At 42.0% G+C, this 14,433-nt stretch overlaps 1 protein-coding gene across 4 annotated transcripts in view; it reads left to right on the top strand.

Moving 5' to 3' along the window:
* The window catches only part of STX18 (syntaxin 18), a 122,265-nt gene that overhangs the window by 104,328 nt on the left and 3,504 nt on the right, over positions 1 to 14,433 (top strand). For all 4 annotated transcript variants that reach the window (XM_075930747.1, XM_075930746.1, XM_006128191.4 and 1 more), the window contains exons 8-9: positions 13,353 to 13,411; positions 14,224 to 14,293. In XM_075930747.1, the coding sequence (XP_075786862.1) occupies positions 13,353 to 13,411; positions 14,224 to 14,293 (129 nt within the window). The remainder of the gene's footprint in view (positions 1 to 13,352; positions 13,412 to 14,223; positions 14,294 to 14,433) is intronic.

Below are 14,433 nucleotides of genomic sequence, written 5' to 3'. Positions count from 1 at the left end.
GAGAGATCGCTTGATCATTACCTGTTCGGTTCACTCCCTCTGGGACACCTGGTATCGGCCACTGTCGGCAGACAGGATACTGGGCTGGATGGACCTTTGGTCTGACCCGGTATGGCCATTCTTATGTTCTTATCCTTCGCACACAGTTTTGTAAAGGATGAAGTACAGCTTAGGCCTCAGTTTCTCTCTGGAAGAGTACATGGCTTCTATCTCAATCATCTCTACATAGGATTTTTTTTTCTCCAAAGCACATGAGGATGAACCAAAGCTCCACATTCTGGATGTTCTAGCTTTTTATCTAGATAGAATGAAGCCTTTTCAGATCTCTTCCCAACTATTCACCTCCTATGCAGAATGACTTTCCCAGCGGATCACTCTGTCATGTGCTACTGTAACATCAACAGAGATAGAGGGGGCAATACTAGTAAAAATAGTTACTTGCCTCGCATAACTCTTGTACTTCAAGATGTGGTATATATGTTTATTACACTAAGGGTTTTTCTCCACTATGGGATGGTTTGACCGTGAGCAATCATTCCACCAGCGGTCAATTTAGCAAGTCTAGTAAAGACGTACTAAATCAACCATTGATCACTCTCCTTTTGATGCTAGTACTTCAGCAGAACAAGATGAGTAACAGGAATTGACAGGAGAATTTTTTCTGTCAACCCCCTGTAGCATGTCCAGCTAAGCTATGTCGATTTGAGTTATGCTATTAATGTGACTCAAATTGCATAGCTTAGGTTGACCTGTCCTTGTAGTGCAGATCTGCCCTAAATGTGCGGCCATCACGTGCACCAGTACTGAAGAGTTTTCTCTAGTGATATCCATAGGGGCCCTGCCTTTGACTGGTGCCCTCATGCTCTGAGGCAAGGGTATAAAGGGCAGAGCCATACCTGACCCTTCCATGAAATATCCCATCTTAAAGAACAACACTTAAGAGGTGAGAACACTTAAGAGGTGCTGCTTTGACTGATTGAGTAAATTAATGTCCATTGCACGAGATGATGCCCAGGCAGTTTCCAGTGAAGGTGGGGCTAGGAATCTCACTGGAAGACTGCAGAACATCTTTCTCTACATTTGCATCATCCCTTGACACAGCATTAATTGAATAATAGCTCACAAAGAAAGGAGTGGACTGATGGCCATATTGCTGTTCTATTAGGGCACAGCTGCACAGCAGGTCTAAAGCCAAAATTAGCTACACAACTTGAGCTACATCAATTGAATAGCTTAAGTTGAAATAGCTTATTTCAGCTTTTGGCACGGTCTACACAGCAGGAAGTCCAAGAAAGGGCACTCTCCCTCCAACTTCTGTAACCCTCATTTTATGAGGAGTAAGGGGAGTAAAAAGTCCTCTGGCTCAATGTTATTTTGACATTATGTCGAAATAACTGCTTGCTGTGTAGACGTGGACTGTGTTATTTTGGAATGACATTAGTTATTCTTTAATAACACTGCTGTGTAGACACAGCCTAAGTATCCACGATAGGGAGATTTTCTACGAATGGTGTGGATGTTGTGTGCTCTGATTGAACACACAGAGAGTGTTTCTAGATAGTTGGCAGTGTTACCATGGTCATCAACACGTGAAGGCATTTTTTGAACAGTAGTTCTCCAGGTATGCGTGAGAGCTGCTGGCACTTAGCTGAAGAATTTTGTGTATGTTTTGATACATTTTAGGTTCTTTTCATATGATTATGTTGATTAACAAGAATTAAAAACTGATAAATTTCCAAGCTGTTCTAAAAGATTTTTCTCCCCTGACAGAAGTAAACCAATTTTTCCATTCATGTGCAAAAACAGGATTCAGTGGAATTACCTTAGTATGTATAAATCAGGCAGATCTTTGCTATTCCCTTGAGTTTTGCATTTAGGATATTGGGGCTACATCTAGACTGCAGGCTTTTTGCGCAAGAAGCTTTTGTTGGAAGAGATCTTCTGCAAAAACTTCTAGCCACAACAGAGCGTCAACATTGCAAAAGCGCATAGAAAAGCAATGCACTTTTCCAAAAGAGAGCGTCCAGACTGCCTGGATGCTCTCTTGCAAGTAAGCAATGATTGCTATGCATCCGACGGTACTGACGGAGTTGGCAAGTGTCATTGCGGAGCCTTTGGCCATTATCTTTGAAAACTCATGGCGATCAAGAGAGATCGCGGAAGATTGGAAAAAGGCAAATATAAGTACCCTTCTTTAAAAAAGGGAAGAACAACAATCCAGGGAACTACAGTCCTGTCAGCCGTACCTCAGTCCCTGGAAAAATCAGGCAGGGGATCCTCAAGGAATCCATTTTGAAGCACTTGGAAGAGGGTAAAGTGATCAGGAATAGTCAACATGGATTCATGAAGAGCAAGTCATGCCTGACCAATCTGATTAGCTTCTATGATGAGGTAACTGGCTTTGTAGATATGGGAAATTCAGTGGATGTGATATACCTTGTTTAGCAAAGCTTTTCTAGGAAAGCTTTTCTTACAGTTTTCCACAATATTCTTGCCAGCAACTTAAGGGAATATGGATTGGATAAATGGACTGTAAGATGAATAGAAAGCTGGCTAGACTATCGGGCCCAATGGATAGTGATCAATGGCTCGATATCAAGTTGGCAATTGGTTTCTAGTGGAGTGCCCCAAAGATCTGTTCTTGAACTGGTTTTGTTCAACATCTTTATTAATGACCTGGATGAGGGGATGGATTGCACCCTCAGCAAGTTTGCAGATTACACTAAGCTAGGGGGAGAAGTGGATGCGCTGGAGGACAGTGATAGGGTCCAGAGTGACCTGGGAAGATTAGAGGAATGGGCCAAAAGAAATCTGATGAGGTTCAACATGGACAAATGTAGAGTCCTTCACTTGGGACGGAAGAATCTCAAGCATTGTTACAGGCTGGGGACCGAATGGCAGTAGCAGTTCTGCAGAAAAGGACCTTGGAATTACAGTGGATGAGAAGCTGGATATGAGTCAACAGTGTGCCCTTGTAGCCAAGAAGGCTAATGGCATATTGGGGTGCATTAGGAGGAGCATTGCCAGCAGATCCAGAGAAGTGAGGGTCTAGCGGAGGGCGACCAAAACGATTAGGGGGTTGGAGCATATGACCTATGAGGAGAGACTGAAGGATTTGGGTTGGTTTAGTCTGCAGAAGAGAAGAGTGAGAGGGGATTTGATAGCAGCCTTCAACTTCCTGAAGGGAGGTTCCAAAGAGGATGGAGAAAGGCTGTTCACAGTAGTGAAGGATGGCAGAACAAGGAGCAATGGTCTCAAGTTACAGTGGGAGAGGTCTAGGTTGGATATTAGGAAAAACTATTTTCCTAGGAGAGTGGTGAAACACTGGAATTGGTTACCTAATGATGTGGTGGAATCTCCATCCCTAGAGGTTTTTAAGTCTCGGCTTGACAAAGCCCTGGCTGGGTTGATTTACTTGGGATTGATCCTGCCTTGGGTAGGGGGCTGGATTGGATGACCTCCTGAGGTCTCTTCCAGCTCTATGATTCTATGGACAGAATGGCCACGAGGGCACCTGTGCTTTTTCCTCTTCCCTCTTCTTGCGCAAAAAAACCTGTCCACACACACCTTTTTTGCGCTAGAGCTCTTGCGCAAAAAGGCATTCTTCCTTGTAGAATGAGGATTACAAATTGTGCAAAAACCCCTCTGATCTTTCGACTTTCTCCAAATAAATGATCTGGAGAAAGGGGTAAACAGTGAGGTGGCAAAGTTTGCAGATGACACTAAACTGCTCAAGGTAGTTAAGACCAAAGCAGACTGTGAAGAACTTCAAAAAGATCTCACCAAACTAAGGGTAACAAAATGGCAAATAAAATTTAATGTGGATAAATGTAAAGGAATGCACATGGGAAAAAATAACCCCAACGATACATATAATATGATGGGAGCTAACTTAGCTACAACTAATCAGGAAAGAGATCTTGGAGTCATCATGAATAGTTCTCTGAAGACATCTATGCAGTGTGCTGCAGCAGTCAAAAAAGCAAACAGGAAGTTAGGAATCATTAAAAAAGGAATAGAGAATAAGACAGAGAATATCTATTGCCCTTCTATAAATCCATGGTATGCCCACATCTTGAATACTACATACAGATGTGGTCTCCTCATCTCAAAAAAGATATACTGGCATTAGAAAAGGTTCAGAGAAGGGCAACTAAAATGATTAGGGGTTTGGAACTGGTCCCACATGAGGAGAGATTACAGAGACTGGGACTTTTCAGCTTTGAAAAGAGGAGACTAAGGGGGGATATGATAGAGGTCTATAAAATCATGAGTGGTTTTTGAGAAAATGAATAAGGAAAAGTTATTTATTTGTTCCCATAATATAAGAACTAGGGGCCACCAAATAAAACTAATGGGCAACAGATTTAAAACAAATAAAAGGAAGTTCTTCTTCACACAGTGCATAGTCAATCTGTGGAACTCGTTGCCTGAGGAGGTTGTGAAGGCTAGGACTTTAACAGGTTTTAAAAGAGAACTAGATAAATTCATGGAGGTTAAGTCCATAAATGGCTATTAGCCAGCATAGATAAGGATGGTGTCCCTAGCCTCTGTTTGTCAGAGGGTGGAGATGGATGGCAGAAGAGAGATCTCTTGATCATTACCTGTTCGATTCACTCCCTCTGGGACACCTGGCATTGGCCACTGTTGGCAGACTGGGTACTAGGCTGGATGGACCTTTGGTCTGACCCAGTATGGCCATTCTTATGTTCTTATGATTGACTTGCACAAAAACGCGCTTGAGGTGTGGACGCTCCAAGTTTTTGTGGGAAAAACAGCCATTTTTCCACAAACTCTGAATTGTAGACATAGCCTGGATCAGATAACATGCTTAATCACAACACTGTAGTAACGTAACATCTTCAAGAATCGTAATGGGCTTTTACAAATTATACTGAATCCTCACAATATCCAATAACTGATATATTAAAGAGTGTTTAGGCATTACACCAGTAACAGCATAGAGGAAAAGTTAATATTTGCTTTTTTAATTATTTTTTGGTGAACAATGGTATATGATGGTCCAGTTGCATAGAAGTTACAGTTATTTTAAGGAATTTGACTCCGAAAACGAGCAGTGAGAACTATTGTAGAAATTGGAGTATTGGTTTTTAATTGGAATATGTTGTAACAAATTATACCCATAATTTACAATCAGTGTTTCATGATCTTTCTTGAGGGTAAAGTAATGAGTTAAACCTCTATCGTATGGCTACAGCAGACATTTAATTCATTATTTCACCCACAGGAGAGATCATTACATGGTCCAAAATGGTTGCAGACTATTGTACGATTTGCACAATAAATTTTAATTTATAACCCATAGTACAGGTATATTAATGTTTTTATAGTTATTGTAAGCAGATGTCTTGTGGTCAGATTGAGTGGAATAAAATCTGTTTCTGTTCTGAAAAGGTCTAATTTTCCTGAACTACTTTCATCTTATTTTTGTCTATGATGAAATCACGTACAGACATTTAATGATGTATCTCTTGGGATAACAAAAAAAAGAGTCCTGATTATTATTTCTATTCATTATATCTTGAGCAAAGTCTAAGCAATTTGTCACTTTGTGCCATCTTTTTGTAGCAGCATATTTTACTGCCATAAAAAGTGCTTTCTTTATTAAGCCATAGAAAGTTGAGCTATATTGATTGTCGTAGTTTCAGTTTTATGTTCCTATCATGTAAATTCTTTTGTGACATATTGATGTATTATATACTCTCTGTTCTAACCTTTTGTTCAATTGACTGTTCTATCATAGCTTATTACAGTGAGAACCAAATACTTCATCGGCTATCATTTCAAATTACAAAGTTTATCCAGGGGTTTTTTTTTTTTTTTTTAAATATGAGAAGAAGGTTTTAGATGTCTTTCAGAATACTTTCTCCAAATGGGCTTATATTGTTTGTAAACAGATCACAATCATTTACTGCATATTGAAAATCTGACTTCTAAATTGATTATGTAATTCTTACTAGGGTGCTAAAACAGTTAATAAAAAAGAAAAAAAAAAAGCTTAATTTTTCACAAAGAGCTTTTCCAATTCCTGCAGCAGCATGAACAAGTTTGAATAGCCCTGCGTGAAAGGTTCACCAAAACTTTTACAAACAGTGATAATTGGCCGTCCTCTCCAATCAATGACCATCTTGACTGGACCTCCTGATTTAAGTTCACCACTTCATTTCAGGTTTACACTGTTGCAACTCCATTTAATACTTACACTTGTGTAAACCCGAAGTACTATAGTGTTGAACCAGGTTCCAATGGGTTTAACTTTTTTTAGCCATTCATTATTATAACAGTAAATATGTCTATACCAAGTGATTAGATTTTGTTCATGCATGCTCTTTTTGGAGGAAAAGTCTCCAAAAACAGGGTCCTTGTGATGGGATGTAATTAAATTATTTAGGTTGGGATGTTAGGAGTCTGTCATGATCTAATCATTAATCTGTTGGGGTGGGGTATGCTGGACCATGAATGGATTGCTTCTGATAGGATTGAACCACTGTAAGACACTTTCTGGAGTATTTCAATGCCTGTAGGAAAGGAGGGCTTGTCACTAGATATCCCCTGTCTAACATCACTCTGTAGTTGAGCATGGGTAAGCCGTGGCTGTGACCACAGTTCAATATTCCTGATGCATGGAATGTAGCTGTTATGAAGCTACCCCTATCCCTAAACAGGGTAGAGCATTTTGGAATAAATGAACAGATAAATGAACTTGCTCAAAATTATCATACTCAACATTCACTCTTCTATAATAAATGTTGACACTATATTAATTGGACACCGGACTCCTTTTAATGGGTTAATAATGTTCATCTACTGTGTATTGGAGAGTTTGCCTGCGTGTCCATTTTTCTGCTTGTTTAAGAGCTCCTTCCAAACAGTAAAAGCTAGGACCACCAAATTTAATATACAGCTTTCTGTTATCACTTAAAGCAAAGTAAGGGGTTTAGTTTTGCCAAGAAACTAGGATGTGCCTGGAATGGGATTGTTTCTCAGAAAAGTGACAATCACCAAGCAGATGAAAGAGGCTGATGGGGGGGCACTCCTTTCCTCCCCCACCATACTGCTCCATCCACCCATTACTCAGGTGCCCATTAGAGATGGCGGGGGTCTGAACCCCTCCTCCCCCAGATTCGTACGGAAACATTGCTGGCTGTTCCCCTTCATCAGGGAGTATGGGGAAAATGCACAGTTTGCTGCATTCCTCACTCTGGCTGGGGTGTGCAGGGGGCAAATGAGCTGTGCACTTTGCGCTCTCTCTGTGACGGGGACAGGAAACAGAAGAGCAAGCAGCCCTGATACAAATCTCAGCAGGGAGGAACACTTTGCCCCTTGTGCCCAGTTCCTGCCCCCCCTCATTCTCTGACCGGATCCCCTTCTTAAGGACCTGAGCAATGCTGGGTAAATGTGCTAGTTTTAAATATCAGAATGAAATAAATGCCACACAATGACCATCTATTGTGAGTTGGTGACCACTCTGTAACACTCCCTGCTAGCCAAGCATGGACCTTGCCTTGGTTTCCTTCCCAGAGGTTTAGCACCTCAGCTTTCCAGACATCAATCTGTTCTAGGGATGTGACTAAGTCACAAACAAGCATATTCTTCCAAGCCAACTAAAATTCCCTACAAACACAAGGTTTCTTCTGCCTTTCTGGAACTTCTCTTCAGCTATGGGCCCCATTCCCAGTCCCTTTCTGGGCTACCTTTGTGAGTCTCCCTGGCTCTAAGTGCTCAGCCCATAGGCCATTTCCCCTGGAATACAGTCCTCATCACCTGCTGGGCTCTGTTCCTTTCATCCTTCCCTCCTTGGTATACGACAAGGGTAGTAGAGCTGTAGTACCCAACTTCCTGCTATGATACCCAACCTCCTGCAGCTCATCACTAGGGCCTTCACAGGAGCCAGCCGCCTGCCTGTGGTTCCACTGTGGACTGATCTGTCTCAGCCCTTCTTATGTGACCTGCTTTGCCATTAAAGCATCAGCTGACATCTGTTAGCCATGCCCTCTCAGGCTGAGAACTAGCTAATTAATTATATATAGGGTTGGTCCAAACTCTCCTTAAAGGGGCCAGTCCCCCTGTTACACTATCTATCTGTAGTGTGTAAATAAATCACAGAACAGTGTATCCTAAAGAAGTATTTTAAAATCCAGGCTGTCTTGAAGGGCAAACTTCCTCATCATAAATCAGTGTGGTATGCACTATACCTGGAATGGTCTAATGATCACTCAATGAACTAAGATCATTTGGAAGGGAAGTGCTTGACTGTACCAAAAAAAGAAAAAAGAATGGTACTGTTGCTGTGTTAGAAAATTGGAATAAGATTATCAGTAGGAAAGAAAAGTACTGGACTGTTATATACAGTGGCATTTCCTGAAAACATAAATCAGCTGGAGGACATTATGGAGACAATGTTCAGTTTTCCATAATTAAACCAATGTTGATTAAACTAGTGTTGACTTCTGTATTAGCACAAAGATCCCAGTATATTTTCCTGAAATTTACAGCATATAATCTGTAAATGTTGAATTTTCTGAGGGTTTTCAAATAAGTGTTGATTAGTTTGAGATAGAAACAAATCTTTTGAAAAATTTGTGCTATGAGCATAATCCTTTTTTATGCTAAGAGGACTGGTGGGAAAGTGACTAGGGTGAGCAACAAAGATTATGATTAATTAGGAAAGATGGCAGCATAATGGCATTAAAGTTGTCTACTCATGCATATTGGAGCTGCATAAAAGCTGAGTCAGATTAGCTTTATACCATATTGTGCATGTTAATTTACATGCAGTATTTTTGAAAAAAAAAAAGCCGAATTAAATGTTTAAATTACTCTGAAGTATTGATATTTTTACATTGCCTATCATTTTAAAAATACAGCTTTAGAGAGGACATTTTCCGTAATGTCTAATGCAAAGCAAAATGTCTAGCTACCTGTATGTGGCTATTCCAGATGAATGTAACTACCCATCTTATCTGTTAGACAGTGGTTCAGGCAGTTCCCAGATTCCTCCGCTTTTTGCATTTACATATACAGTTCTAAATCATTTTTGCTTAGTCGCTTCAGGACTCCTGTTTCTCACTACCTTCGAAATACTGGGCATTTGCTCAGATTGCTTCCCGCTCCTATTGAACAGAGCCACAGAGCTGGTGCTCGGAGTGGGACAGCATGCAGAGCTCCTATGGCCGTCCCTCCACCTGGGAGCTGGCGGGACACGCTGGCCACTTCCAGGAGCCGCACAGATCCAAGCAGGGAGCCTGCCAGGAGGGAGCCTGCAGCACGACTTTGTATCAGTCCACTGGACTGGAGCTGCCAGTGTTTCTTTTCAACTAGGTGCACAGTTTGAAAACTGAATACCTGGCAACCCTATATGGGGAAGCCCTAGATTTTTATTACTAACGAAATTGTAACATGATTTGATTATGCCAGAACACAAAGGAAATGTTTTAATAGATGAGTTCAATGTTAATATCAACTGCTCTTGAAAGAAATAGAATAATATTTATTCTCTTTGCACAGTGACAGTGAAGGTCTATTTCATTCTGCTCCTGTGTCAAATTATTTGGACAGCGAGGACCAATTTTCCAGTATTCATAATGCTAGGTGTGGGACTTCCTATTTAAAAATATATCACAGTACATCCTACCTAGGATGTGTATTATAAATCTTAATGTTTCATATCATTAAAATTTACACAGAAAAGAAATCAACCCAACATTTTCCATATATTAACTTTTCAGAGAGTTTATTAAATTCTAGTGGGGGATTTTTTTCAAATGCAACTTGTGACTTTCAATGGGATTTATTCTTCTAAGTCACTTAAGAAAATCCATCCACCATTTACATATAGTTTCATAATGTGGTAATTAGGTCACAGAAGTTGGTGGGTTTGGGAACAGTTTGTTTAAGATGAGGATTGCAGTTAGCCTGTTATTTATTTGTTACAATTTGGCTGTGAAACTTACTGAATCCATCTTCAGATTTCTGTTAGGCTTTTTGGGTGAGCATGATAGAAAAACCTAGTACTATGAATGCCAAATGAATTGATAATGAATGTAGTCCATCTTTGAAAGAAGAGGTTATTTCACTCATGAAATCTGTGTATAGTTATTTGCTTAGAAAATATAATGATAGTAAATTTAAAAGTTATTTCACGGAGTAACCCCAATTTAAAATGGAAAAGTGACAGCTTAGGGACTGCAACTGTATGGGCCTTTGCCTCATTTTCTAAAGTATCAGTACTAGATGTCAGAAGATTTTATATTTTGGCAAACTCAGAGTTGTTCCTCGCGTGATTGCTCATGTCCATTCCATGTAGGTGTGCACGTTCTGTGTGCATGTGTTGTCAGAAGTGTTTCCCTTAACAGTATCTCTTGGGCCAGCAAGGAGAGCCCCCTGGAGTGGCACCACTATATTGGCTAATATATATCCCTGCTGGCCTCCGTAACCTCAGTTCCTTCTTACCGCTCCTGACTGTGGGTTGTTGGAATGTGCTTTTGCTCTTGCACTGCAAGCACTTCTTAGCAGTTTTACCTAGTGTTTTAGTTCTTTGTTACAGTTTTTGCAGTTCATCTGTGTTGTCTGTCCCTAAGTAGTTAAGTGTGTTACTTCTGGCTGAACAATCAAGTGCGACATCCCGTTTGGCAGGGCATGCCCAGGCCCCACTGCTTCAAGCCCTGCAAGAAGTGCCAGAAGCCTGTGCCCTGTGGAGACCCTCACTCAGCCTGCCTTAAGTGCCTCAGGGAGGCTCATTTGTCTGAGGGCTGTGAAATCTGTAAGGCCTTCAAATCGTGCACCAAGCGGGAAAGAGAATCTCGCTTGAAGATTATACTTATGGAGGCAGCTTTGCTCCCAGCACTGGTGTCTGACCCAGTTCCAGCAATCTAGAGCACATTGCCCTCAGTGCGGGGAGCGCCCAGCCATTCGTGTGCCTCGCTGACACTGCATACGCCTTGGCACTGGTATCAGTCCCCGGTGCCCCAGAAGAAAAGGGAGACCAGGCAGGGGCAGGTCCCCTTCAGAGCACATGCCCTCCATGCACCCTCAAGTGAGGCATGCAGCACCATCGAGTGCTGCACCTGGACTATCACCGTCAGGCCGACACCGCTCTAGCCCACAGTGAGTTTACAGCCCAGCAGGTAACTTCCCAGAGCCTTCCACTCCAGAGACCTTAAAAGTAAGAGACTCGATTGAGCTGTCCTTCTCCACGACCTTGGCACAGGATTCAGCAAAGGCGCACGAGCCAAGATGGCACCGGCCATTGGCCCCGGAACCTTGCATCTCCTTCAGGAGGAGATCATCAGCTCCTGACCCTAAGGGTGGCCAAAGCAAGGGGACATCACTACTCTGCCCCAGCGCCTGCAGCTTCAACCCCCATGCTGGGCATGGCACTGCCCTAATCCTTGGCACCAGCTGCAGCCTCCACTCCTGTCCGAGCACCAGACCTGCCCGGCATTGGTACAGGATCTTTGGGCAATACCGACAGCAGCACTGAGTCCTGCAGCCACTGGCCCCTCTCTTCTGGGTGTACTGCTGCCAGCACTGGCCAAGGCAGCACTGTTTCACATCCCTGTCCTACAAGAGGCAGATCACTCTCCTATTGGAACTGGCCCTTATAACACAGGACTTCGGAAGGCTTTGCCACCTAAACCTGTGATCCCTGGCTGGAAGTTCCATCGCTGATAGTGGCAGAGCTGCAGTGCTTGGAGCATGTGCAGGGGGTGCTGCTGGGTAGAAGTAAACCTTCCACTAGGGCTACTTACCTGGCTTCTCCACTTGGACTACCCAAGAGGGGGTATCACCCATAGATGCCCAGGTCCCATGGGTCCTGGACTACCTTCTAGATCTCAGGCTATTGGGGTTATCATCCTCTTCCATTAGGCTATTTCCGCCTCTCACCTGGGCTCCAGAGGTAAGGCCCACTTTGAGGACCCGATGGTGAACGGATTTTTGAAAGGCCTACCAGCATGTCTGTCAGCCCATCCCTCAGTGGGACCTGTCTAGTTCTGCTAAGCTCATGGGACCTCTCTTTGAACCCCTGGCAACGTGCTCACTGATGCATCTTTTTTGGAAAGTATTCTTTTTGGTGGCTATCACATCGGCCAGGAGTGTGTCCGAACTAAGAGCCCTCACTTTGGACCCCCCATATACAGTTTTCTTTAAAGACAAGCTCAGGTTACGCCCCAACCTTGCCTTCCTTCCTAAGGTGGTTTCTAGCTTCTATATGTCTCAGGACATTTACCTCCCTGTCTTTTACCCCAAGCCCCATGCATCGAGTAAGAAACAGGTGTTACACACCTTTGATGTTAGAAGAATGCCTGCTTTTTATGTAGAAAGAACAAAGCCCTTTGGTAGCTCCTGCAGCTCTTTGTAGCAATTGCAGAATGGCTGAAGGGGCCACCAGTATTTGCACAAAGACTCTCATCCTGGATCACGACCTGTATTAGGGAGTGCTGTGGGTTTGCTGTGATACTGGCCCCTTCCCTCACAGTCCACTCTACTAGGGTGCAGGCCTCCTCTATGGCGTTTGTAGTTCAGGTCCCTATCTTGGACGTCTGTAGGGCCGTCACATGGTCTTCTGTCCACACTTTCGCCAATCACTATGTGCTGGCTAATTAGGCTGGGAAGGACACAGCCCTGGGTAGGGTTGTACTTAGGTCAGTGGAAAGCTAGAATTACTTACCGTTGTAACTTGTTCTTTGAGATGTGTTGCTCATGTCCATTCCAAAGCCCGTCTGCCTCCCCTTTTTCGGAGTAGTCCGGTAAAAAGGAAACAAGAGCGTGGAGGGCCAGCAGAAGTATATATTGGCCAATGTAGCGGCAACACTGCAGGAGGCTCACCTGTTGGCCCAATGGATACTTCCAATGACGTGCATGCAGCGGGCACACACTGACATGGAATGGACATGAGCAACACATCTCGAAGAGTAAGAGTTACAATGGTAAGTAACCATCTTCTCTTAATTTCATATTATACTGTTACAATAATATCACCTACTTTGGCTTCTTCTCAAGTCAAAACATATATAAAATTGCGGGAATGTTGCATTTACTGTGTTTTTTGTGTACTTGTATATTGAGCAAATCTGTAGAATAATTTTCTCTCATCATTGGGTGAAAATAGTGGATTTTGAGGTTGCTGTTTAAATATAAGCAAACATGTTCATGATGCTTTTTTACTTCCTACTACAGTGAAGATGCTGAAAAACCTCATTTAGCTCTTAAACATTGACTGCTTCAGAATTAATTATAATTTAGATTTTACTTTCTTCTTTAGAATGTCTTTGACAGCATTCTGATCTGTGACTTCATGCAGTGTTTTTGCTGTTGTTTTCCTTCTTTAGTTTGAACAGGAAAACCAGCGACTTGTTGGTGAGATGAATAGCCTGTTTGATGAAGTAAGGTATAACTTTCTCTTATTTATTGGGTTTGCATGTTTTATAACCAGGGCCCCTGTGTTCCATGGCCACAGAATCCACCACTTGCTAATACCTTTCATTTGTTATAGGCTTTCATTTAAAAACCTCAAATCCATATAATTGTAAATAAACCTTAAAAATGTAAACTGAATGTAAACTTGTGCCATGTTATTTCCATAGGCAGCCTGAAAAAAAATCTCTGCAAGGTGTGTGATCTGTTTCCATTCAATGGGTTATTTAATTCCGATCATTTTAACACAGCTGGATGTTTGTGTTTATCCTGTAATCCCCAATTATCTCCCATGCTTCCCCAAATGCAAAAGACCCTCCTATCAAACCCCTCCCATCTTTTCTCTGACAACTACCATATATGTGTTGTCATACAAGTCTTCAGCAATGAAAAACTGTAAACATGGGATGAGTTGAAAATAAAATGGATCTAATATCTAAAATCACTAATTGAAGGGCTACTGTATTTGCATTATTCGTTTCCACTTCATTTCAACAACACTCTTTCCCCTCCTTTTAAATTCATGGGAAGCTGCTACAGAACTTCCTGTAATCCTGTAAGCATCTTTACAGGCTTTACTCTTTCTCACCATAAATTGTGGAATATTTGCATGTAACTGCTAACTAAACAAATTGCTGACAAAATGACTACCTTATTTATAAACTGATTTGTTGGAGGTGAAAATGTGAGTTTGGAGTGAATCTATAGTGGAAAATGTTTGCACGAACACAGTGACATATGGGGGGTGTTTGTTGGGGTTTTTTTTGTTTGTTTGTTTTTGTCAAGGCAAATTGAAGGAAAAGTGGTTGAAATCTCCAGACTTCAAGAGATATTCACAGAAAAAGTCTTACAACAGGTAAAAAAAATGTTTGCTGCTGTAATGTCAAAATGTCACGAGAAATCTCTCTTTGTATATAAAAAGTTTTTCTTGATGGGCAACAGAATGATGTCATCACAAAAGCTGCCAGAGAGTGGGGGGTTTGTGAGCATGGGGCT

The sequence above is a fragment of the Pelodiscus sinensis genome, chromosome 5 (assembly GCF_049634645.1).
Source record: "Pelodiscus sinensis isolate JC-2024 chromosome 5, ASM4963464v1, whole genome shotgun sequence".
Taxonomy (NCBI): Eukaryota; Metazoa; Chordata; order Testudines; family Trionychidae; genus Pelodiscus; species Pelodiscus sinensis.
This window is presented reverse-complemented; position numbering and strand designations above follow the sequence as displayed.